Genomic DNA, 26,514 nt, shown 5'->3' with positions numbered 1-26,514 from the left:
TACAGGTGACCCCCACAGGGCACTGGGGAGTTTCCTTTTTACCGGCAGACACAGCAGACCTCTCAGGGGTTCACAGTATCAAAGGCCAGAGGAATGAAAATCTCTGATCACCATGGGGGAAAGAAAGAAAATGCCTGGGTCCATGAGCTTTCAGACTGATTAGATTTGGGATGAAATGGACTTTACTGTCTACAGTAAGGATTCCAGAGGCAAAGGGCTGCAGGGTATCCAGATACCCCAGAACTGTGTATAGGGCTTCAAATTTTTTTCTGACTCATATTTTTGATGGAATAAATTTATCAAACAGAACTGTTTAAGGTAGAGGAACCCTTTCTGTGATGCTTCTGGGAAATCCTGTCATCATGGGTAGATACATACAGTTTCGGCAAAGATCACACACCTCCTGGAAATCACCCTCAACCATGACTGAAGCCTACCAAGACTGTAGATACTGTATTCCAGCCAGAAATAGAAAAGTGAACATTCAACCCATTCAACTGTATGCTTTGGCCAAACAACAGCCCACTTGTTTGCCTGAAGAACCTAAGAAGGTATTGGAGAAACGTGACCCAATGGCCAGCAAGAGCCAGAAGGGCTTGCCTGAAACCCAGGGTCCAACATCAGCCAAATCAGCTTGAAGGGACTGTTCAAGCTGCAGGAGCCTCTGTGCAGTGGGCAGGGTTGGAGGGGCGGAGGGGAGCCTCTCTCTCTATCTTGGCTGACCTGGTAAAAATGATCCCTCCACCCTTAGTGGCAGAAGACCCTGACCTGCCTGGAACCTGCCAGGGTAAGGCTAAGATGGCTGCTTGTTAAACACCAGCTAGAATAGAGCCAGCACCCAGATGACACTCACGTAACAGCAGCCATTCAGGTGAGAATGCCACTTACCACGTAAGAGCTTGCTGGTTATCCTGGGTGCTGCCACCACTGGTTTTAGTCATACAGACAGCTTGCAAGTAATTGCCTCCATTTTTCCTCCTCCTAATCAGTTGTGAAAATGCTTGTTGTCCTTGGGTGACGTCTGTCCTCATTTGAATATCACTACAGATGTCTCAATCAGAAATCAATTAGACAGCCTGGTGGTGGGGCTGCCAGTCTCAAGGGCCTCATCCTCTACCTCATACTGGAATCTAGGTCTGATTGTTTCTAAAGACAAAAATTCCCTGGCTATACCCAAGCCCCCCAATCTATTTAGAAAACAGGCAGCCACGTGGTCAGTCTCATTCCTGTTGCATCTGTTCTAGGAGAAGCCGACTTATCCTGCTACCTGATTTTGCAAGGGGTATTTTACAAAACACAAGGGAGTCCTTTCCCCCAGGGCAGTGATTACAGTCATGACCTAACCAAGGCCAAGCCACTCTCATGGCAGAGCCCTCGGCAGAGCTAGATGCCTGCTTTCACTCTTAGATGAGAAGTCTCAGCTCCAAGCACTGAGCTCCAGTGCTTGGAAAGCAGTTCAGCAAGCTAACAGACATAAAGAAGTTTTGAATAAGTTTCTAGGATTATAAACAGGTGACTCCACACTTTGTGAATCACAAGCCAAGGTGAATGAGATGTCCTTTTTTTCCTGATCAAAGTCATTTGCTCTTGCTACCTGCCCTAGAACCTTGGTTTTTAAATTTAAATATAGGAAACAGGGAATTTAAATAAAGGGAAATAAAAATAAGGATAACAGAGACTTTATAACTAGAGCAAACTCCAAGGATCCAAAAAGATCCCCAAATCTGAACCTTTGAAGAGTAACTTGACCAAACCTAAGGTATTCCTCAAATCTGGTTCCTTGATTATAGCAGCTGCTGGCTCTGGACGAAGGCCCCAACTGAAAACTGAGGGGTGATTTGGGATCTGAGTGGACGAGTGGCTTTGCCTACAGCAGCTCTGCCGAGTCCTGCCACAAGTTTGCTGCTGAGGGAAGGACACTGGAGAGAACTCTGAGGCAGCCTTGTGCCTTGGGGTGGTGGGGACAGGACTGGTCCAGATCAGTCCAGGGCAAGAAGCAGGGAAGTCCAGGTCAGAGACATGGGTTACTCTCCTTCACTCTAATTTAATTAAAAACTAATGCCACAGACACAAACACGTCCCAGTAGTCCCTTTCATGCTAAACACTTGTAACTTTTCTTTCATGACATTTTCTCCTTTGGGGACCACATAGGATCTGATTTAATGTTTGATGATGGCTCATGTGCAAATGCAACTGGGCCCTCCTCAAAGATAAGTGGACATGCTCGCCCCATCCTGACAGCAAAGAACAGCGTGGTTCCAGGAAACAGCCACGACAATGTTTCCCTTAAGCCAAATTAAATCACATACTGGTGTAAGGCCTATGGTAAAATATTATTCTGTTCCACTTTTCATACTGTCTGACCTAGTCCCTTAGCAATAGGACTGCGGCTAAACAAAGGCAGTTGTTCAAATAATTATATGCCCCATGTGAAGAGGCTAATCGTTTTAGTCTTGAAGTGTCAGTGATTCACAACCCTGGACTTCTGGCTTTGATGTGTATTCTTGCTGAAAATGTGGAGAAGGGTCTTACTCTGCCTGGCAGCTGACAGCGACAGATCTGGAGCCGGCTGGCGGTATCATATCGCCCTCTTGTGGCCTCTGGAGCAGTGTGGGGGTGCTTGCCACCAGAAGCGGGAGAATGATCCAGGCCTCCTCCTCCACCTGGGCAGTGCAGGTGATGTGTGCCGGGCCCTCCAGAGATGACAGGGTCACTGAGGCTGACCTGCCACAATTCAGCATGGCCCACTGGCTCGGGTGCTGGCCTCCATCACCACCCTTAGCAGTCTGTGAGTGACCAGACATGAGAACACTGGCCCCTGGCCCAGATTTTCACCTGTCTTCCCCAGGTTTAGGACAGTGTGTGCCTGGCACAAGTCAGTAAATATCTGTTGAATGAATGAATAAAACTGGGATGGAGACGACTCCTAATTAGACTTCAACTTTTCAGTTAAGTGTTTTTACTGATACACAATGGATCATTTTAGTTAGAAAAGGAACAGTGCTTGCTCTGATGATTTACTTTAATACCTTTAAAAAGGTTTCACTCTGTCTCATGTAAAGCAGCCAAACTCCTTCCCCTGCGTTCAAATACCTGACTCACAAAAGATTGTATTTGTAGATATCAGGAACTAAGGATGTGCTTTCCAACTGCATGCCTCACCCTCAAGATAAGACTGCAGCCTGCGGGTGGGTTCAGGGGCCCCATCGCATTCTCCACACAAACAGCTCTGAAGGCAGCAGAAACTCAGGGTGCTGCTGGCAGCATTTCATTTTTTGAAATGCTGGTGACAGGTCTTTTTCCTTTTCCTAGTATACAAAGACATTATTCTGATCATTATTCTAACTTGTTTGAGGCTTAAGTCCATAATCTTCCCCCTTCCTAGCACCCCTACAGGAAAATTAGGTTGTCCCAAAGCCAGCTACCACTAATCCTGATAGCATCTTTATATTCTTTAAGTCATGGGAAAGTCCGCAGGGAGAAAAATTCTAAAACACATGGTACAGCTTTTATACACTCAGAGGACCCCCTTCCAGGATGACCTGTGGCGCTGGGGAAGCACTGGGATGGGTCAAGGCAGAGCCCCCTCCTGCCCTCCACCTCTTCGCGGCCTCCACCAAGTCGATTTCTGCCTCAAGTACAGAGCCCCCACAATAGTCGCCGCCTTCACCTGGCTCAGTGTGAACACCTCGGCCAGTGAAACCATGCTCGGGGTGGGGCCTGCAGGCGTGTTGACTGGACCATGCCCCCACCCTGAAATCACTGTGCTGGCTGGCAGAGGCAGGGAGCTCACTAGATTCAAAGCTCCTCGAGAACAGGCCCAGTTCCTTCCTTCTGCTTCATCCTCTTGGGAAAGGCCCCAGGTTCAACCCAAGAGTGGCCATGAAAAGCCTATTGGCTGATTTCTAAGTTGGCTCTTCTGCTTTCTATGCCAAACTAGACCCAAAATGCAATGCCGCTTTGGACCCCATACCATTCCAGAAAATTTACTGACCACCAATGTGTACCAGGCCCTGTGACAGCTGCTGGGGACACAGAGATGAGGGGCAGTCCTTGCCTTCAGGGACTGTAGGGTGGGCAGCAAGCACAGAGCTAAGTCCTGAGTCGAATCAGGCACAGGTGCCTCTCTGTATCCCTAGGGGATTATTCCAGGACACCCCTCAGATACCAAAATCCTCAGATGCTTAAGTCCTTGGTATAAAATGACATGGTGTTTCCATTAACCTTCATACATCCTCCTGTATACTTTAAATCATCTGTAGATTATTTATAATCTAGATTACCTAACAGAATGCCTACATATCACTTCATTCACATGGATTCAGTGTAGTAGTCAGCATGAAGCAAATTCAAGTTTTGCTTTTCATAACTTTGGGGAATTAAAAAATATATATTTTCACTGGGCATCATAGTTCACGCCTGTAATACCACCACTTTGGGAAGCCAAAGCCAATGGATCGCCTGAGCCCAGGAGTTTGAAAATAGCTTGGGCAACATGGTGAAACCCTGTCCCTGCAAAAAATGTAAAAATCAGCTGGGCGTGGTGGTGCACACCTGTAGTCCCAGCTACTCAGGAGGCTGAGGTCGGGGGAGTGCTTGAGCCTGGGAGGTCGAGGCTGCAGTGAGCTATGATCACTGCCACTGCATTCAAGCCTAGGGGACAGAGCAAGACTCTGTCTCAAAATTATATATGTATGTTTTCAATCTGTGGTTGAAACCATAGATAAGGAACCCATGGATATGGAGGGCTGATTGTCTTAGGTACCATAAAAAACATCCAGGTATGCCAGGGGCCCAGTGGTGGGGAGGGGAATGAAGGGGTCCAGGAAGGTAAGGAGAAGAGGCAAGGAAGGTTTCAAAGAGGAGGTGACATGGCAGCTAGGCCAGAGAGATGAGAGGAGCCTGCCAGCCCCAGATGACCTAAGCCTTATGGGGGCAGAGGTGGCAGTCACAGCCAGTCTCCATCTTTACCCTCTGCTCCCCTCCTGGTCCCCAAACACCAATGCAACATTAATGGAGCAAGTAATCTGGGGACCTGAATGCAAAAGGAGAAATGCAAAGGGAGACAGGCAAAGGCCTCAGAAGGCCCAAGTGGGTAAAGAATGGACAGTCCAAACACCCTTCAGAGGAGCGGGGATCCCTGGGAAATGCAGGCCTCAGGGCAAGCAGAAGGGAAGGCCGGTAGTAAGTCACTAAAATGGTTTGCATGACAGTCAATAGCAGTAAAGAAAACTTGGAAAAGCAAGGGAGCTAGGTTTGTATTTCTTCCTCCAAGGTAGGGCACATAAATCAGGGTAAGTGATTATGGTATCTGAGAAGCTTTAAGCTGGAGAATTCTCTGCAGTTTTGGTCATCTCATTAAAAGGAGGACACAGGAGAGGGTCATAACCCTAACAAGGGAAGGACAACCAAGCACGTGCAAGGACTGCAAGAATGTGCATGCAAGGATGCGATCGGATCCGGGAGGCCCAGGAGCACAGGAAAGGCCTGGAGGGACAGTGGCAGTGACCTGGCACTCAGAAGAGGGATCTGGGCACAAGAAGGCACTGCTCGCCAGGCACACATTCACTGCTGCTGCTGCCTCAGGTGCTTTATGCACCTTTGTGTTTTTTTTGAGACACGGTTGAGTTCTGTCACCCAGGCTGGAATGCAGTGGTACGATCATGGCTCATTGCAACCTTGATCTCCCAGGCTCAAGAGATCCTCCTACCTCAGCCTCCTGAGTAGCTGGGACTACAGTTGTGCACCATCATGCCTGGCTAATTTTTGGAATTTTTGTAGAGATGAGGTCTCGCTATGTTGCCCAGGCTAGTCTCGAACTCCTGGGCTCAAGTGATTGCCCGGCTTGGCCTCCCAAAGTGCTGGGATTACAATCAAGAGCCACTGTGCCTGGCCAGGTGCTTTACACATGTGTCTAACCTGCTCCAACCTGTTGCATTGGATGCTATCATCCTCATTTTCTAATGAGGAAACAGATACTCCAGGAGAGGAAGCAGCTTTGCCACTGTCACCCAGCCAGAAAAGGGCAGGGCCACATGCAAATCCAGCTCTGCTGGTTCCCAAAGGCTCTGTGCTTTCCACCACACCCTGTCTCCGCAAGCCAGAGAACGTCCAGAGGGCACTGGCAGGTAGTGCAGCCTCCTGACAAATATTAGGCAAGACACATCCTTGGAAGGCCAGGCAGGGAAAGGTATAGGCATTTTCTGGGGACAAAGAAATCATTGTGCAGATGTGGTTTTCTGGGGATACATTTCACCTCCGTCATCTGGCTGGAGCAGAAGAGAGAGCTTCTGAAGGCCACCCCAACAGCTGTGAGACAAATCTCCCACCTGGCTGCAGACTGCTGAGAAGGGGCCATGCAGCCTGGCTAACAGCAGCCTGCTCGCCTGCTGCAGGCTCCCTGGGCTTTTCTAACACTCTATGCAAAGGCATCTGATGGACTAACCATTGGGATTTGCAAAGATCCTGAGCCCTCCGGCACTCTCCGCTCAGTCAGAGGGCCATGTCTGAATTAAAAAGTGATGTGCAAAGACCAGGGCAGATGAATACACACCACAGAAAACCTGTCTGTGGCAGATTATGCAAGGGTATCTTTAACATTAGACTCTATGGTGGAGTCAGTGATTCTCAACAATATCTGAGGCTGAGGGAAAGAGGAAGGTGGGAATTGATTCTCTGAGACTCCATCTCACCAGAAAGCATAGCCCTGGCTTGAAGTTGCTCAGACAAGATTCTAGGATGAGAGGTAGGGAGGTGGAGAAGCATTCATTCCTAGTAGGGTGCGGGCACAAGGTGCAAAGAAGCCCTCTGGGAAGGGCACAGCCATGGCCACATCCCCGAGGTGTCTGCTAGGTGGGAAAGGGCAGCCTCAGCCTCACACTGATGCACAGCCCCTACTGACAACTCCTTAGATGTGCACCTGTACCTCCCTGAGCCGCACCATCACTCTGTTGGACAGGCTGGGAAGGGAGCATCATTTCATTTTGTACATGAGGTCACTGAGGCTGAATGTACCTGGCTTGTAGGGAGCAGAGCTAGGGCTTGAACCCAGATTTGCAACTTGAATCTCAAGGCCTCATCCACTACCTACCTACCACCCAACCAACCAACCAACCAACCAAGTCTGTGCTCCATCTTATTTTTCAAATGCTCACTGAGAAGCTGGACAGAGCAGACTTGTGTTCTGGAAAGCCTCCGTTGTCTCGGGAGCCCATTTTGGTGTCTAAGATACATGTGGGCACTGACTGGTAACCGATGTGTTTCGACGCAGAGGAGCCTCGTGCTCCCAGGAGGTGCTTACCCCTTCCATGGGTGCGATGAGCAGGTCATACAGGGCACGGAGCGGGGGCTTGGCGAACGAGTTCTGCCTCCTGGGAAGAGAGGAGGTCCCGTCCTGGGTCGGTGACACAGTGTTACTGAACAGGCTCGTCATGCTCTGGCAGCTCCTGGGGAGGGAAGGGCCAAGGGATCAATCAGGGCCACTCAGACAGGCAGACTCACCCCGGCCCTCCCAGCCATGCCCCTGTATGGAAGACAGGCTGAGGCTTCACAGCAGCACCCTGCCAGCCTCCCTCCCAGCTCTGTTCCCTTCTCTGTCCTTTCAGGTAATTTTCACACTACAGTGAGCACTGTCAGAAACCGCAAAGTAAACCAGCTTCACACAACAGCTTACATTTCTATGGAGTTTTTCTACATAATCAAATGTCCCTAAGTGCTGTTCAAAGGATTTAATTACATCCTGTGTGGAGCAATTGTGTGCAGGCAAACGCGAGGACCATTAGGAATCAGCGACAGCCACCAAGCTGATGAGGACAGTGCCCCAATGCCAATTAATTTACCATGTGGGGGCTGCAGACAGGACAAAGAGCATGTTGGCCCCCACCTTGGGCTCAGAGCAACCGCTGAGCACCCACCTGAGCCCCAGCATGGGCTCTGTGGCAAGGCAGTAGAAACTCCTGGCCCCATGGCCTCACTGGAAGATGCTATGACCAGGCAGCAGCTGCAGAGTGGGTTGGTTTCAGTATGGCTGTGTAGTTTTGTTTCGCTTTTAAATTTCTGTTCCAATGTTTCCAGGCATAGTTTTATTAATACTAAAGCATTTTCAACCCCAAGTACCCCAAGTTTCATACTTCCAACATGGGATGACAGCATTCACTGATTCATTCATTCATTCACTCATTCATTTGGAAAATTTTCCCTAAGCGCTGGCTGTCTGCCAGGCACTGGCATAGTCTCTGGGAACCTACAGAGGATAAAATGCACAAATGAGCAGAAGAGGTACAGGGAGGGGAAATTAGTCCCTTTCCAATACAGCAACAGCTGCCCACATGCATCCTCTCAGCACCTGCCCTGTGGCCTGGCCACTGTGACCGCAGCACAGCCATTGGTGACATTCTATGCCTGACTATTGGATGGTGATTTTTTTCTTTTTTCTTTTTTCTTTTTTTTTTTTTTTGAAACAGACAAGGTATCATCCTTCCTGTAGGAGATAGCTTTAAAAAAAAAAAAAAAAAAAAGACAAGGTATTGCTCTGTAGCCCAAGCTGGAGTGCATTGTGGTACAAACATAGCTCACTGCAGCCTCAACCTCCTGGGCTCAAGAGCTCCTCCTACCTCAGCCTCCTGAGGAGTTGGGTCCACAGGTGTGTACCACGACACCAAGCTAATTTGTAATTTTTTTTTTTAGAGATGGGGTCTCACTGTGTTACCCAGGCTGGTCTTGAACTCCTGGGCTCAAGCAATCCTGCCACCTTGGCCTCCCAAAGTGTTGGGATTACAGACGTGAGACACCACACCCCACCATCAGTGATCTCTTAACCTTGATTTAGACACTATGCATAGTTCAAGAGTTTCTGCTACATATTCTAGGACCCTTAAGGGCAAAGACCATGCCTTAAACCAGATACACTGCTGAGGTTCAGTAGGTGCTCTGGCTACTGGTAATGACAGCAACTAGACTGTTGCCCAAGAAAAACACAGAAGGCTGCTCCTCTCTGCTGGTCCAGGCCAGGAGCTGTGACATCAAAATAAATTATTTGAAAGATTCAGCGGTGTGTTTTCCAGGTAAGATCTCTACCCCTAGCTCTCTCCCACTCCTCCCAGTGATCTTGGCAATGCACCACTTGACCTAAATTCTAGGGTTGTGCCAAGCCAAGCTCTCAGCATCCTCAGCCTCCAGCCTGGTGCCTGTGAGAGAAAAGCAGAGCAGCAGGACTTGGAGGGCCAGGGAGCCCACTCACGTCCGCTCCCTGGCCTCACTCACTCTGGAAACGTGTAATTACAAGTGATGAGGGCTGCAGCATGTCTTTGCCATCAAAGCCAGTGAAGCACAGATAACCCTGGAGTGACACTCAGAGGCTCACTTAATTCCACAGAATACACTGCAAAGAGCAATTCTCCCCTCAAGGAGAGATTACCAAATTGCTCTCCTGAGGAGACGCTTTGGCATAACACACGGTGTCTGTCACGGCACTGTTTGTTACCACACACACGTGTTCTCAGCAGACAGGGAACACGGCCCCGAAGAGCCTAGGCTGCCATCCAGACAGCAGACGGGCAGCAGCAGGAGCACTAGGTGCCCTCTTCCTGTGCACTTCATGTTTCACAATCTAGATGATGGCCTGGACTGTGGGCTCAGGTAACCCCAACTTGAGGCTCCTGAGTCTGATCAGTCCAGCTGGGGGTGACTGGGGGAGTGCCATGCCCCCAGACAATGCTGTGGCCCAAGGTCCTCAAGATGACTGATGGGGACACTCCACAAACCTCAAGGCCCTTTAGCTTTGAACTAAAAAGGCTCCTACTAGAGAAAGACCCCAGCTCTAGGGAGTTCTCAGGACAGCCCCAGCTGTCCAGGGAGACCCAGGAGTTCCTTCAGCTGCTCCCAAACTTGGCTACTTACTCCAACAAATCAGAACCAAACACCCGGCCCATCTGACCCCTCCCTGAGGAGCACAAGATGTCAGGTTGGACAGTCCCTGGAGGTCTGGGCAGGGTACCCCTACTGGCAATGCTGAACTGCACACGGAAGTGCCAGGGAAAGGCTGGAGTCTGATGCTAGCCAGCAATTCAAAAGAGGAAAATGTCTGAAGAAGTGGTGGACAGACCTGCTGAGCTTGAATCCCAACCTTGGGCACTGCTTCATGCCCTGCAATCAGGGGCAGTGTCACCTAGGGGCAGGGAGTGTGGGTCCTGGGGAGGATGGCTGCAGTGCGTGGAGAGCCAGGTAAGGCTTGGGCGTGTGAGCTAGAGACAGGCATGGGGCAGGAGAGCAGAGACCAGGCTGTGGATTCCAGGACCTAAGTGCTAATGGCGGTGGCATCTTTTTATTGAAAATGCCATGAGTGCCAGAGGCATCTAAGGGGCCCGGTGGTGCTAACCCATCCCACATATGTCACTGCCCATGATATGCCAGGCACCATGGGCCACAGGCCTTTGCCCTGGGTTCCAATGGAGGTGGGGCAGCACCGGGGACAAGCTGCTGACTCCCACTGCTGGTCGGGCTGAGATGAGGGAAGCTTCTTTGGGACAGCACCATTTGATCCGGGCCACAAGGGATGATTTGGTGGTACCCTGCCTGGACAAAGTGGAGGAGGCCATTCCAACAGAGGAACAACATAGAGAAATAGAGACTGGGGTGCTTGGGGCAGTGAGTGTGAGAAGTCATGCGGACAGAGGAGTGGGGATGCAGGCTGAAGAAGAAAGTGGGCCAGATGGGCCTGGGCAGAGGTTCTGGGGTTATATATGGGGAGAAGCAGTACCTCTTACCTCTTTAAACAACCAGGCTTGCCTGATCAGGAAGTTCCTCTCCCTAGGCTACCAGTTCTTTCCTAGGGGATGAGCATAAGGAGGCCACCTGTGTCTACACCCCTCCCCTGAGAACATTCCCCCCATCCCCAGGGCTGGGTTGCAAAGTAGCCATGATCAGACCATCCTCACCCTGGGCTAACTTCAGTTGGGAAGCCAGTCAGGAATCTTTGACCAGGGCTGGGAAACGCAGCCATTCAAGGCACCTGTCTGATCTGGGAATATTTCCTGGAAGACCCCCTCTGGGCACCTGGGTATGTGCCCAGGCAGTGCAGATTCTTCAAGAACCAGATCCTAATGGGGTGGTCAGGGCACCCAAGCTCCAGTGAAGGCTCTCCCTCTGAGTCTCAACTGAGCACCCCCTGCCTGGAACTTGACCTTGTTTTGCTCTCTCCAGGCCACCAAGCCCACCTGTGCCCCATTGACACTTGCTGACCTCTGCCCCCTAGATGCCACATCAAGTGCTGGCTCTCAGCCTCCCACCCTGGCCCTTTTTGCAACCTGGCAGCTCACAGACCAACTATCTCTGGAGCAACAGCTCCTGGGCACTGACCCTAGCCAGCCCAGTCTCGGTGGGCCCAGCAGGACCTGGCCATGGGGCCCCTTGCACTCAGGCAGGGCAGCCCTTTGAGAACACCACTCTAATCTGCGCTGCTATTCAGTTGGGCGGCAGGGAGCACTTGTCCCTAGAGAGATCCTTTTCAAAATAAAAACAAAAGACTAGAAATAGTCAGTAATTATGAAACAACAAACAACAAACCAAAAAAACAACCAACCTGAACCATGATTTGAGGTCAAAGTAAATCCATCAAGACTTTCTCCCTGAGCAGGAGGCATCTGTGGCTAGCCGCCTGGCCCCACAGCAGCAGCCTTCACAGGCCTTCATCTGCTGGGCCCAGTGCTGCCTTCCTGCCCACGCCTCTTCCTTAGTAGCTCTTCAGGCAGCAGCTGCCTCTGGTTTCTCCACGCTAGTGGCCCTGGTCCACCTTGACAGCAGCCACATGTGGCTGGTCCCCACTAGGGAACTGCCCTGGGAGTGATACGCTCAGGGGCAGAGAATGGGAGTTGGGGGCCGGGGGGGTGGCGGGCAGGAAAACAAGGCCGAGAGCTACTGATGGTCCCTTGAACCCTGGGAGCCCTCTGCTGGAGGTGCACATGGGGGGAGGTGTCAGGCTGCGACTCAGAGGACAGGATGTGGCAGGACACAGCCCCTCTCTGGTTGCATGGGTGGACCCGAGGTTTCCTTGCCTCCACCATCATTAGTGCTGCTGCTGCCTTGTGCAGACTGCTGGGAGCTGGTAGGGGTGAGTTCCCTTTCACATGTAGTTTCTGTTCTCACTGCAATAGTTAAAGCAACCTACTGCAGCTATCTTACTGGGATACCTCTACCTAAAGATCTGCATAAAGATATATTCCCAACAGATCAAAACAGCAAAGCAGTCAGCTCCTTAGCCCTGAGCCTTACTGTTCACAGCTGGGAGTGGACCACCCACAGGTCGCCAAAGAGCTGTGACTCTGGCAAGGAATGTTACTTTCTACTTCCCTCTTTTTCTTGCTGGTAAAATAAAGGGTTGGGCTAAAGTTCTTGTAGGGCCTCTTCTAGGGTTGTTGTTTTTTTTTTAATTTTTTTTTTTTTTAAACTGATGATCAATCCAACCAGAACTTCTAGTTTTAGAAATGAAAAATTTCCTCTATCTAGGCAAGCCTTCAACCCCTCTGCTGAGCCTCAGCCCTTCCTGTGCTTCCCCTGCGTGGGCATCAGGCATGGGACAGTTAGGGTGCAGGCTCAGCTTTCTGGTGTTGTAATCTGCCTGGGAGAGTTGGCACTGCTGATACATGTCCTTGTGGTGGTGTGGTTTTGGGCCTCAGAGTCACAGCTGGCTGGCAGCAGGCACCCCGGGCTCTGAGCCCCAGGTGGCAGAATGCTCACAGCGGCTGACAGGTGTGCACTGGAGTGTGAGGGATAACCTGCTCTCTGCCATCCACCTTCCTGCACTGTCACGACAACCTAGTCCTTCACTGCTTCATAGAAGAACGGCCACAGAGGGCCAGGGGCTCCTCAAGGCAGTGCTTTAGAGTATATATAGTATTGCTCTGATCTCCACAGGCCTTTCACCCTGGCTGACTTCTCTCTGTCTCAGCTTTCTGGGCTCTAGAGAACAGCGCTTTTCGCTTGCTAGAATGGGAGCTTTGAAAGGGGTAGAAACATGCTTCCCACAGGGCAGGAGTGTGAACCGTGGCAGGGGCTGTGCTGCCGGTTTAGGAATGAAGGCAGGCCAGAGAAGAGCTCACATGCATCCCTCCGCCGGCACAGCCAGGCCTACCACGGCAGCCTCACTGGCTCAGGGCCTGTGAGGTTATTCTTCCTCTTCAGATGAGGAACCAAGGACCAGAAAGAGCAAGAGATCTGCACAAAGCCACCAGGTTGGCAGGGCATCAGGCCTCCCACTTGGCAGGATAGGGGCTTTTGCTGTGCCCTCCCAGCCGCTGTGTTCCTAAAGGTGGTGTGATGGTGGGTGGCCCCTCCTGGAGGCTGCGACTCCAGGCTTCACAGCTGCACCACCCCGGGGCTCCAGCAGGTGGCACTGGCTCACTTTTCTCACAGCCCATGGCTGCCGGGACCCAGTTGGGCTAACAGCCTAGCTCTCAGCAGAGGATCTTCTCACCTCACACTGTCTTTATTATTCTTCAGATGATGTTTATTAACCTACTTCAGGAACATTTTCAGTTTCTCCAAAGCACACAATCTGTGTGGTGGTGGGAAAAGGAGAGGGCCCAGCATGCATGGAGAGAGAGGTGAAGCCACAGAGTGTCTGTGAAGAGTAGACAAGGGGCAGAGGGGTCATGGGCGTGGTTCTTGTCTCTGCAATGATGACAAATGCCAACTGGGTTGGGCTGCCCTCATTGCTCATGAATCTCCCCTTCAGAGAGGATGAAGGAATCTACTCCCGAGGCAGGAGGAAGCCAGTGCACTGCTCACACTCCTTTGGGCAGTCTGCTGCAGCAGTGCCTGTGAGCGAGTATGAGCCTGCCCAGGTGAGCAGCTGCTCCCTGGCTTCCCATCCACACTCAGCTGAAAGGGAGTTAATTTATGGTGCAGAGAGCAGCCTGGGCAAGTCCCCCCAACCCCCCAACACACACACACACACACACACACACACACACACACACATGCATACACACACACGCACACAGCTTTCTCAGGCTCTCACACTCTAAGGTGGAGAGCGAAATGCACCCACTCTGCTTGGGCCAAACAAGCTCTTTTGGGCAGTTGGGACCTGATGGACCTCCCTGTGGAGTCTGCCCGCCCTGCCTTCTGCGAGGCAGGCTTTCACCTCAACCCACTCTGCTCTGTCACCCCTCACCTGGCTTCCAAGGCAGCATTCCTGCAGCACTCTGGCATTGGGGAATCAGGTCTCCCATGTGAAGAACACAGCACTGCCTCCTTGGCAGAGACGCGTCTATGTGGGGTCAGTAGATGAAGAAACAGGGGCTTGACTCTCCCTCAGCCAAGTCTGAGAAAAGGGCTCTGGCTCAAGCCTGAAGATGACCAGGATGGCAGGGGCCCACCTAGCCCTGAGATTCTGGCCCTCCTGTCTCTGCAGTAGGGCTGACCAGGTGGCCGGGAGGAGGGAACAAGCAGGCTAGAGCTTAGTGCAATCTCGAAGAACCTCATTGGCTGGCTGGGGCTGTCTGCTCCACACGCATAGACCCAGAGGCAGCCACACTACTGTGGGGGCAGCACTGTTAGACTGCCTGGGGAGGGGCAGCTAGGAAGGGTGCCACCTGAGAAACGCATGAAGGGGCAACCTGAGGGAAGGCTTTGCCCCTCATGGCACCAAAGAGAAAGGTGGTGCTCATTCACCCATTCAACAAGGGCTAAGTGCCTCCTTGGTGTCCCTGGGCAAGCTGCAGTGGGGGAATTCAGTCAACAGGGAGATCTGGTCCTTGCCCTCCTGGAGTTCACAATTTGATGAGGACCATGCAAGGCCCGATAGCAGCTGTGTACATGTGTGCTCGCATGGGTGCATCTGATCTTAACGCTTGAACACAGGTGGCAGAACGAGGTCTCTGGGAGTGTCTTCCTTTCCGCCTCTTCCCTGTGTCCTGCCCTCCCACTCCTCTGGGGCTCAATTCCTCACCAGGCACTTGGTTCCTTCATGGTCTGTCTAGACATAGGGCCAGGAACGCTCACCCCAGGGCACATCTGGTCATGACATCTTTAGGATGACTGGAAGGGAGGGGTGAGAAGGGAACTAAACTGATATGGGGCATCTTCTAGAGTATGGACATGGAATCTCGGGCTAGGTGGGCCCCCGTCATCTTCTGGGCTGTAACGTGAGTACGCTACTTGCATCCTCTTCTAGCCCTTGGCGCCGTTCACTGTTACTAATGAGTAAACAACGATGCAAGGTTAAACATCTCCTCTAAGGCAGCGACATCAGGGGAAAGGCCCTGCTGCTCCACGCAGTCAGGCAGCAGAAAGCCTGTGGCTTGAGGGGGGGCCCTCTGCTCTCTGGGGAGCCGAAGGTCTAGTGCTGTGTGGCATCAGGCCCTGAACCCTCATCTGCCTCATCTGGTTTGTGCCCTCTATCCTAGAAAGGCAGACACTGCATGCAGTACCAGTCCAGGGGCCATCTGTGAAGACTCTGTCCCCAGGTCAGAGTTCTGCAGGGGTCAGGGAGGGTCCTCGGTGGTGGCAGCTCATTCAAGGCGTGGCTGCCATTTCTCAGCCCTGTCATTTCTCTTTTGATCAGACACATGGTCCTCACCTTCTCAGGATATGTTTATTGCACATGTTCACCTGCCATGCCCTCTGTGCTGCTCTGTGGTCAGGCTGCCCTGGGAGGAATCCTGCCTCTGCCCCTCACCCACTCACCTGCTCACACTCACTCAGGTGAGCCCCTCAACCCCTCTGGGGTGCAGCTTCCTGCCTCACAGGCAAGGACTGCACCTGGCAGACTGCGAGTATAGCTCCTGCTCTGCTGGGATCTACCTGGAAAATCCTTTGGTTCCTTCTTCCCTCAACTAAGCCCTAACCAGGATGTTCCCAAATCCCCTCTGGGGCTCTCAACTGAGCTGTATCTTCTGAGGTAGCTGGCCTGAGATTTGAACGTGAGTTTTAAGACATCAATGGAAAAATTAATTGACAAATACATTATATTCAAGTAACCAGAGATGCCTCAATTCAATTAAAAAACAGGATTCTGAAACCATTCAGTGACTTCCCTCCACGAACATCCTCACATGAAAGGTTGTCTCATCTGGGAGGTGAACCTGGTGAACACTGCATTTTAAGTACTTATGCAATAAGTTGTGGGTGCTTCTGCTTGTTCCCCTCCTTAATTGCTACATGTCTGGCTGCTCCTCCAGAGAAGAGCCACAAGGCTGGGCAGGCACAGGCAGGGACCCTGGCTCTACCGGTAGTGCCTGGCTCCTCTCAAGCCCAGGAATGAGTGTGGCGCTGCATGTGTCTTCTCTTCCCTTGCTCTTGGACTCTCCTGGGCATATTGGGTCCATGGTAGGTTCCCTGCCTGGGCTAAGGGTTGTGGCACATGCTGCCTCCACCAAAAGGGTCTGCACCTGCCCTCCTGCAGGAGCCACGGCAACAGTTGGTGGTGCCTGGCCTCTGCCCACTCTAGGCATTGTGCTGTGGCCATCTGCTCTTTACTGTAATGAGTATGAGGCTCTGAGCCCAAGCCTGGAGATGCTCACCTTAAAAGAACCTGATGCCCAGGCCAGCCTTGTACAGGCCTTTCCTACTGACCCCATTCAGAGATCAGAACAAAGGCCTGGGCCAGACAGTCATTGGGGTGGGCTTCTCAAGTGCTCAGGGATGGAGAGAAGAAAAGACAGCCCTGTGTGTGGTAGCCTGCCCAGCTGATGCATGTCCAGCAATATAGCAAAACCCCCTTCCAAAGGACTTTGCACTTTCAAGCAATTTGTGGGTCCAAGCCTGTCCCTGAAAACAAACCTGTCAGGTCTAATTCACTTGTTCACAGAGAACTTCCAGAGTTGGATTAGTCAGAGTTGTCTGAAGACAGAATGCGCTGCCTCAGGAGGTAGTAAGCTCCCTGTCATGGGAGGAATTCAGGGAAAAGATGGGTAATCACTTGGCAAGGGAGTTATGGATGAAGGCCTGTGGGGCTAGAACACTGTCTTTGGAGTCTGGAAGACCTGGCTCCTAATGCTGGCTCTGTCATTTTCTAGCTGTGAGATCCTGGGCAACTAACTTAACATCTCTAAGCCTTAGTACCCCTCATGGTTGCTGCAGGGATTGACTAAGATAACACATGTAAAGCACTTAGCACAGTGCTGAGTGCTGGGAAGTAATAAGCAGACACACACTGCCGTCATTATCATCGTTGCTATTGTTGTTGCTATAGTTACTTAATTCCCTCCCTTCCTCCTTCCCTTTTTCCCTCCCTCCCTCCCTCCCTTCCTTCCTTCCTTCTTTCCTTCTGTGCCTGTACCTACCTAACACACGGCACCCTGCTAGGCTCCTTGGGGGATACAGAGATAAATCAGAAGCGACTGAGCCTTGGGCAAATGCACAGCCTGGGAGGGGAGAGGGCATGGACACAGGTGACGAATGCAAGGTGCAAGGTTGTGGCTCCCTACCCACAGATAAAGCACCAGGAAGTTTTAGAGAAGGGAGAAATGATTTCCAGTAGGGGCAATCCAGGATGGATTCGTGAAAGATGCTGTGTTTGACACAGTGCCTCAGGGGAAAGCCCTCTTTGGCCATGTCCCCATGTCCAGGTGAAGACCCTGAGATGTGAATGGGCAGGTCTGGGGTTCCTTTGGGTTAGGACAGAGGGTGGGATGAAAATGGAATAGGAAATGGGAAGAATGGCAGGGTGGGACTGTGAAGTACTCAGATGCCAAGCTCCACACTTCCACCTAACTCCACTGGAGCTCCTGTGATTCCTGTCGAGAGAAGGATACAAACAAAACCGCGCCCCAGCCAGAGGGGAGGACAGCGATGACCGTCAGCCTGTCCCAGGTGGGTGGTAACGGGATCAGTGTGAGGGACAAAGTCACATCCAGTGAGGGGCAGATTTCATCTCTGCCACTGACAAGCGGGCAGACTTGGGGCAATTCACCTTGCGGAGCACCAGCAACTGTTTGAGGCTGTTGATAGGCATCAAGATAGGCAGGGACAGGACAGAGGCTCCTGCCCAAAGCCTGGTGACTGGAACCAACAGCTGCAGCAGCTGTTGGCAGGGAAGATCCTTGCCCAGAATGGTCACAGTGAGGTGAATATGGGTGGATGGCAGCCATGGCATGCTGTGCATGCCTACATTTAATGTGGCACAGATGACCTGGAGGTCAGAGGTGGAGAGAACACTCAGCTCCTTATCAGGGCCAGAAGCCAAAGAGGCACCAACAAGGAGCAGGGGACAGGGATGCAGGACCCCAGCCAGAAAGCTGGGTATGCAATCTTGGGGGTTCAAAGCCAGGGCTATAGCTGTAGCTGATAGCAGATTGGGTCATCCCTCTGCATTTATTCAAAGTGTTTCCAGTGGCCCTGAGAGAGGTTGTAGCAGGAAGAAGCATCAATCTATCAGTTTCTTGGTGGTGATTTGATCTTTTGGATCTTTTGAGTAGTTGATTCACCCCTAAAAAAAGAGCCTTTGGTGCCATAGAAACCTCAGACTCAAAGTGGGGAGAGAAAGAAACTACATACTACACAGCAGGATCGATCTAGTCATCATTACTCTTATTGCGTCCTAGTAACAACTCTATCAGTAAGCAAATGTAAAAAGTTGAAGGTCACCTTAACAAAGGGCAGAGCCAGGTTTCAAATCAAGGTCTGGCTGGCCCCAGAGCCCAAGATTTCTCCTCTGCACTGTGTGTCTCACCACAGACAAAGGCCTAGACCTAGGAAGACAGTGATCAGCAGATCACTGGCCTACACTGGGCTTTTGCAGCACTGCTGCAGCACACCTCTGTATGGCCCTAAAGCAGGGTGGCCCTCATGTATGTTCATAAAGAACCACAGCCTGGCCAGGCACGGAGACTCACATCTGTGATCCCAGCATTTTGGGAGGCCACGGTGAGAGGATCACTTGAGCCAGCCTGGGCCAAATAGCAAGACCCTGTCTCTACAAAAAAAAATTTTAAAAATTAACTGGATGAGGTGGTATGCACCTGTGGTCCCTGCTACTCAGGAGGCTCAGGCAGGAGGACTGCTTGAGCCCAGGAGTTTGAGGCTGCAGTTATTTATGATGGCACCACTATAACCCAGCCTGGATGACAGAGTATGACGCTGTCTCTAAACAAAAAAAGAACTACAACTACACATCCATGCACATGCACACACAGCAGGACGCACGTGTGCCAGGTCTCAGCTTACTGGCCAGGCTGGTCTTGTGGAGACGGCTCTCCTTTCCAGTCACTGCTCTCCACTGTCCTGCTGACACTTTCTTCCCCATGCCTTTAGGAAATCGTCCTGTGTATTACAGTCACTGCATTCCCTCCCACCTCCACTGCAGGCCAGGCTTTCACGCATGGATTTGGAGGGCAGCATAGGCTCTGGGAGCACTACTGCCTCTCCACTTTCAGGGCCTGACCCTCAGGTGTTGAGGGCAGAGGGGGAAGGGGGCAGGCAAACGCTCTGGAGGGCTTCCTCTGCACCCCTCAACATGGCAGCCAGCTCTGGCTCCCCCAGAACCCCTCCCCTCTGCCACTGGCTGCACACTCTGTAACATGTGGCTGAGGTCCCTGCCCAGCAGACAGTCTCCTGGGTGGGGAACCAGTAAGGTGCTAGGCCCATGTGACCCACCCAGCGTGACACACACACACACACCCATGCCACGTGAAATGTGGGCACGCTGAGCACTGTGGCCATCCCACTCCCACCTAGCATTCTCCCTACTTTCTTTTCTCCCTGTTCTATAGTCATGGAGGTTGGGCCCATGGGATGGAGATGCCTCTTTCCTCATCTAGCAGGACCCCAGTTTTTGCTGGCGATTCTCTAGAAGGACCCCCAACCAAGCTGAGGTTCTCTCTTGCTTATTCCTTGTCCAGTCTTCTGTGAGAGACCGGGAGTGTGTCACAGGGCACTAGAGGGAAGTTGCAGAGACCTGAGGGTGGGCTCTGGCCCTGTTGTGCTCCTCTCTTTAGAATAAGGAGACTTACTTCTTTGTCCTCTGTTTTGGCTCTAGTCACTGCTCTCTGGACAATAAGAAAGTCCCTCTCCACACTGTGTCACACACAGATATAATGTGGAAAATTAAAGACCTAGGATGCTTGTTGTACCAATGGTGGCTTACAGAAGTCAGGAAACTTCTCTGGGGTACTGGCCCTAAATGACTCTGGATGGGTACACCTTACTTAATACCAAGGCACTCCCTGTAGTCCAGGATCCAGGATGCAGTCAAAAGCCTGTCCTGTTCTTCCTTCTCTTTTCTACAGCAAATGTGATCTGCTGACTGCCCCAGGTCCAGTCACATACACACATACCATATATACATACCACACACAAACACACACATACAAATACAACTCTGCACACACAAATACTTACATACATTCCCACAGAACCTCCCCCCACCCACACACAGACACTTACATGCATGTGCTGGCCTACCAGTCCTCAGCGTCACTCCCAAAGGATAGGGCTGCTGCTCTGCCCTCTGGGGCTCACACCAAGGTCAGGGTGCTAGCCAAGAGAAGGGTCTTTGTTTTTCATTCAATAGTGGTGCTTACCCTGAGTTCAAAATGCAAATGTGTTTTCTGCCAAAAGGCAAGAAGAAAAATAGTGATTGCAGAGACCTCAAAAATGACAGCAGAACAAAGATCAATTCCTGAAGTGGCAAGGGAGAAAAACCTAAAGCCAAGTCGCACTTGACTTGCATTAGCTACAGTGGCCTCATTGCCAAATCAGTCCAGCAAACCACCCAGGAACAAAGGGGCCAAGGAATCCATAAAATCACTGAGCTAGAGAGCCCCTGGAGAGAGGAGCCCTTACTGCTCCAGCACACAAGGCCCTACACACACGGTTGCTTCCATGTCACCTCTGTTGGCTCCAGGGTACGAGCACTCTGCAAATGCTAGCCACTATCAGCAATCTGCAGAAACGCCACTTCTAGCTGCTCTGTTCAGTCACAAGCCAGTGCACCTCTTAGCCCAGATCCCTGGCCATATGTGGGACAGAGAGGGAGGCCTGGGACCCCACAGCAGAGCAGGGACAGGCTGGCAGGAAAGCTGCAAGGCATGGTTTGGCACCCGTTCATGGGCAGACCTCCCTCCTCTCTGGCCTATGTGTGCTGAGCTATAAGATGTGAGGGAAGTTTGCACTGTTTTAACAGGGATACCTTTGCCTCCATGGTTCCCTCAGCTGCAGCTCCACTCTCTTGTGGATGAAGGCCAGAACCCCGCTTCCTGGCTTCTGAGAGAGGCACTAGAGAACATGCAGTGTTGCAAACTTACCTGGGCCTTAAGGGCTCACTGCATTGAAGTGAGAAGAATGCCGGCTATTTCCCTCATCCAAAGGGTCGGGATTGGAAGAGTCTGCAGAGACCCCTTCAACTCCTTTGCTTTTCTGAGGGTGGGACTGGGTTGGGTCAGAACTTGCCAATGGAGCTGGGTGCAAGCTCAGGGCTGTGGGCCTTGCTGCTCCCCACTCAGTCCTCAGGGCTGGGCACAATACTCAGCCTGGCTGGGGACGGAGATTGTGTTGTATAACTGAACCAACAAATTAATCTACTGTACTGTGCTCACTGGAGTTATTGCAGGGATGCTCCAAAGGACAGAAACCATCTTTCCAAAATGTGCACTCCACCATTCAAAATGCACACCAACCCAAAGCCCAGGGTTGATTACCTAGGGCCCTAGATATACCTGGCTCGACCCTTTTCTTCCATAAAGCTGAGGTCCTGGGGGAACTGGTTCCTGACTGCTAGAGTGTCTGCAAGCAGGTCACCATGGATGCCTGACTGCCTGCTTTGGCAGCTCTCTCATGTGAAGGACTTGAGGTAGGAAGGGAAGAAGGATGGGGGAGGCTACAACCCAAGGTGGCCAACAGCTGCTGCAGAGGCACATAGACATCTCATCCCTTCCAAAGTTTCTCCACCCACGTTAAGAATTTAAGTTTAGCACTATTCTTCCCACTTTATTCAAAACAACAGAAACCCACCAGTTGTACAGTGTCTTCCACATATTAAGTCGGTCAGTGTGTTATTTATACATTGGCTCCATTATTCCCACATTACAGGAACCCTGCAGGGTAAGAAGCCATCCCCATTTCACAGATGACGAGACTGAGACTGACAGAGGTGAAACTGCCTCCCTAGTGTCCTACAGCTGGTGTGGCAAGGCCAGAGGCTGCACTCTGAGCTCTTCACACTCTAGTTTATCACCACAGCTTGCATCACCTGGCAGAGGTAAGTGTCACCTGCCTTCACTGGCTGAGAAGTTGGCAGAGCAAGAACATGCATCCAGGCCCAATCCCAGGCCTCCGCAAACCTGGTGGATCCCTACATGAAACCAAAAGCCATAAGGGACACCTGTGAAGGTGGCTGGGAAGAAGGAACTAGGCGTGAACTAGCTTGAAGTTCTGGCCTCCTTACAACCAGGCTGCCAGCTCCTACATCCCCTGTCCTTGGCTCCCTTCCCACTCAACTCAGCCCTGGGAAAGTCAACACACATTTGTCACTCTGACAGCACAATAATGAGAGGAAACCAGGGCCTGGAGTAGGAACAGACAGGGCACACAATGCCCTGCACAGCAGGGCTGCCAAGCAGAGAGACTGCCTCCCACCCAGTGCATAGTCACTTCCCACCTGTGTTCTAGGGTCAACCAGCTGCCCTTCAAAGGCAGGCCCTCAGGCTGTGGCAGGGACCTAGGGAGTCTGTGATGTCTTTACAAAGAGGTCTATCAAAATGTACTCCTAGGTTGTTGCCAGGCAACCAAACAACAGTGGGACAGGTGTCCCTCAACCCCAACTGTCTGCCCTGTTTACCTGGACCCAGCTCGGGTATCACTCCTAAGAAAAAGATGAAGGGGTGTGCTGGCTTGGAAATTTCAAACTCGATTCATCTTAAAGCCATTAAGAACTATTTGGTCAAGTGACAGGGAACTGAGGTCTTGGCACAGATGGGTGAGCCTGGGTCTGGATGAGTGCATTCCTAGGCCCAGTTTCTCCTTCCAACAGCACCAGCATTCTCACTCTCCCTGACCTCCCTGAATCTCAGGCCAGGAAGTCAATGCAGGTACCCACGAGTTACCTGCAGAAGCTAGCAAAGAAGTATGTGAAGTTACTCTGGCTTCTGCCTGATGTTTGGAAAGTCAGCTCTGAGGCTATGTGAAGAAGCAGCCGACTGTCCCCTGGGACTCCCATCCCAGCCAAATGAGGGTTGTCATGTCAAGCCTGTCACTGTTTTCTCACTTGAGCTGGAGATGCTGCTGTGAAGCAGAGGCTCTGACGGGCATGGGACTGTGGAAGCATCACGCTTGCTGCTGCAAATGCATGACATGAGCCAGAAGCCTAACCAGCCGGAAGGAACATCCACTAAAAGCACATTATCTGTGCTCAGAGCACCCTGCCCTGCACTGGGCCTAGGGAAAGCACCCTACACGCACCTGTTAAAGAGGTTATTGCGGCGAACCATCCGCAGAAAGCCAGTGGGGTCAGTGACCGAGTTGAGTTTGTTGTTCATCTCTTCAAATTGCTGGTCCATGATGTCTCCCGCTTCACTCTCTGTCTCACTGCTGGCACAGGCCCTGCAGGAAAAATTGCAGAAAAAGCCAATCAGAGACAGGAAGCGCTGAGCTATGGAAGTCAGCTCTGAGGTCCTGTGCCATTCTGTCACCAAACGATCCTCTCGTACCATTGCCTCCAGATGTCAGCATTACCCTACTCCCTCCTCAGTGTCCCTGAGGCCCTCTTCCTGAACTTCTTTTGTCCACTGCTTCTCCAGATGAACTCTGGTTGGTTGTTTATGGGCTGTCACCCCCCACTCTGCTGTGAACTCTCTACAGGCAGGAGCTGTGTCTGAATAAGAATTGTATTCCCAGCATCTGGCATATGCATGACAGACTAGGTGAGGTGCTGTCTGTGATGGGCTGGCCACATACTCTTCCCAGAGTAGAGCTGAGGCAAGTGCAGCTGTGAGGCAATCCTCCCTGCACAAGCTGCAGTCCAGTCCATTTCAGAAACAGTAACTAAGTACCTACATCGTGTTGGGTACTGTCCTAGGCAAGGGGGACATGCAGCCTAAAATGGCATTTTCCAGATGAGGGGACAAACATGCTGACAAGTGGCTGCAATGCTAGTAGGGCAGGCACTGCTGGAAACGCAAACGTGAGAACTGCTGCTGATTTGGCCCATTTTCCAAGCTCAGCATGAGGAGGTGACCATTTTTTAATTAATAAATTCACATTTCCCCTATGACAGCCTTTAACAGAGCATCTCACAATGTGTTTTAAGTAAACAAAAATACCCAGGAGTACCTTGATTCATCAGCATGATTAAAATGGCAAAAGGCTTAATAAATGTAAAAGCCATGCACTGTGCCCTGATGAGACACGGACAGCCAGGCCGTGGCTAATGTGTCTGTGGAAGCACTGCCGGCCTGCAGTCATCCTCCTCCATGCCACACCATGCCTCCCAACCAACTGAGGCTCACAAAGGCGCATGTCTATGTTGAGCCCTCACCTATCCTAGGCATCAGGAACACATTCAGACTTTGCTGAGATGCTTTGGTGAGATGCTTACTGATACCTTGCCCACAGGAAAACTACTTTCAGACCTTCCTGCTAAGGACTGGCATAAAGAAGTGGAGGGCACCAGGGCACTGCAGGCAGCAGTCAGTCACTAGCCCCTCATGTGCTAAGCAGGTGGGACTCTGGAAAGGCGCAGACCACCTGTCGCTAAGAGGAATAAGGCTTGGTGCATAGAGATTTGGGTTTAAGGCAAACATGACCCACTTCAAATGGCCAAGCTGGTGACACCTGTGACAGAGAAGGGAAATAAGCCCCTCACCGGCTCATTCTGGGGGGCAAATGAGACATGGCATGTAAAGCTGCTATGCAAACTTGAATGCTCTATGTGAACACCAACCCTGGTGTAAGGGCTAAATTTATGTCAACGTGACTGGGCTGCAGGGTGCCCAGATATTTGGTTAAACATTATTTGGGGTATGTTTGTGAGGGTATTTCTAGATGAGATTACCATTTAAGCTGGTAGACTGAGTAAAGTAGACTGCCCTCCCCAGCGTGAGTGGGCCGCATCTGCTTATCCATTGAAGGCCTGGATAGAGCAAAAAAGCAGAGAAAGAGAAAATGTGCTCTTTCTGTGCTGTCACCAACCTAAGGCATCAATCTTTTGCCTTCAGGCTTGGACTTGAACTGAAACTTACACCACTGGCTTTCCTGGGTCTCCAGCTTGCTGCAGCAGATCCTGGGGCTTCTCAGTCTCCATAACCACATGCACGAATTCCTTATAATAAGTTTCCTTTATCTCTTTATAAAAATAAATAAATATACATACAAACACATCCTATTTATATCTACGTGTTGTGTGTGTGTGTGTGTGTGTGTGTGTGTGTGTGTGTGATCTTTTATTGGTTCTGTTTCTCTGGAAAACCCAGATAAAAACATCTAGTAATTATCTCAGAACCACACTGATGACTGGTAAAGTCCTGGCTATTGGCCTGCTTTTGTTCCCAGCCTTCACAGTCTGGAACTGGCTCTTTAACCATAGTGCAGTACCTGGCATGCAGCAGCTATGCAGTGGGGAATTGCTGAATGAATGAATGACCTATGCTGGAGAGAATTTTACAATGTGCCAAGTATTTTTACACAGATTTAATTTTATCTCTATGACAACTCTGTGAGGTAGGTCTTATTATCTCTATCTTATATCTAAGGTGACAGAGGTTCGGAGAATCCAAGGAACTGGGCTAAAAAGTATTAATTAGGTGGTAGAGCTGAGTCTGAGTCCAGCTCAGATCTGTGGCACTCACTGACCTCCCTCCTCCTCCCCCTAAAAGGCTCTAAGCTTCTCACAGACTCCATGCTTCTCTCCTGGGGTTTGACTTCGACAGGGAGGGGCTGAATATAGGAATTAGGAGAAACCAGGAAACTTCTAGCATCGAAACAAATCACCAAGCTTCCATCATGTTGGACAGCTTTTATTCCTCTCACTGCCTGGTGGACGTCAGCTGAACAGGCAAGCAGGTGAAGACTTGAAAGGCTCCTTTGGGAGCTGAAGGCCCTTCACAGAGACCCTGGTAAATATTACTCAACGAGCTCCTCTGTCCAGGGACACATTTATCATCTGAATGCAACTGCCTGCTTAGAGCTGAGAAATCGGCTTGTCATTCAGCACTTTGCAAAGGGGAGAAGAATTGCCTGGGACCTGTATCAGCCTCCATTATCTTGCAGTTCTGTTCTTACTGTCAGCCACAGACTGAGCCCTCAGTATCTCCTGCTTAATGGGGTTGTTTCCTATTTCCTGACCCTTCAAAGTATTAACACTGAAGGGAAAAATAAACAGGCGATGTCATAGATAAAGGGATCTCCCATTTACAAAACAAGCCTCATATCTATATAGTAGGAGTCCCTAGTGCCTTGCTACTGGTTCTCACAGCACACTCACTCTCCTGCACCCATTTCTCTGAGTGACTTTCTAGAGATGGCACATCTGGTCACCATAGGCCCTGATTCAATCCATATTGCTTCAACAATAATTACTGGGT

The 26,514-nt window shown here is 51.0% G+C and overlaps 1 protein-coding gene across 1 annotated transcript in view; it reads right to left on the bottom strand.

Moving 5' to 3' along the window:
• The window catches only part of TTC28 (tetratricopeptide repeat domain 28), a 713,442-nt gene that overhangs the window by 28,126 nt on the left and 658,802 nt on the right, over window positions 1-26,514 (bottom strand). Inside the window, exons 13-14 of the mRNA XM_025400555.1 lie at window positions 23,396-23,536; window positions 7,302-7,446 (exon numbers count right to left, since the gene is read on the bottom strand). Of these exons, the coding sequence (XP_025256340.1) occupies window positions 7,302-7,446; window positions 23,396-23,536 (286 nt within the window). The remainder of the gene's footprint in view (window positions 1-7,301; window positions 7,447-23,395; window positions 23,537-26,514) is intronic.

The sequence above is a fragment of the Theropithecus gelada genome, chromosome 10 (assembly GCF_003255815.1).
Source record: "Theropithecus gelada isolate Dixy chromosome 10, Tgel_1.0, whole genome shotgun sequence".
Taxonomy (NCBI): domain Eukaryota; kingdom Metazoa; phylum Chordata; class Mammalia; order Primates; family Cercopithecidae; genus Theropithecus; species Theropithecus gelada.
This window is presented reverse-complemented; position numbering and strand designations above follow the sequence as displayed.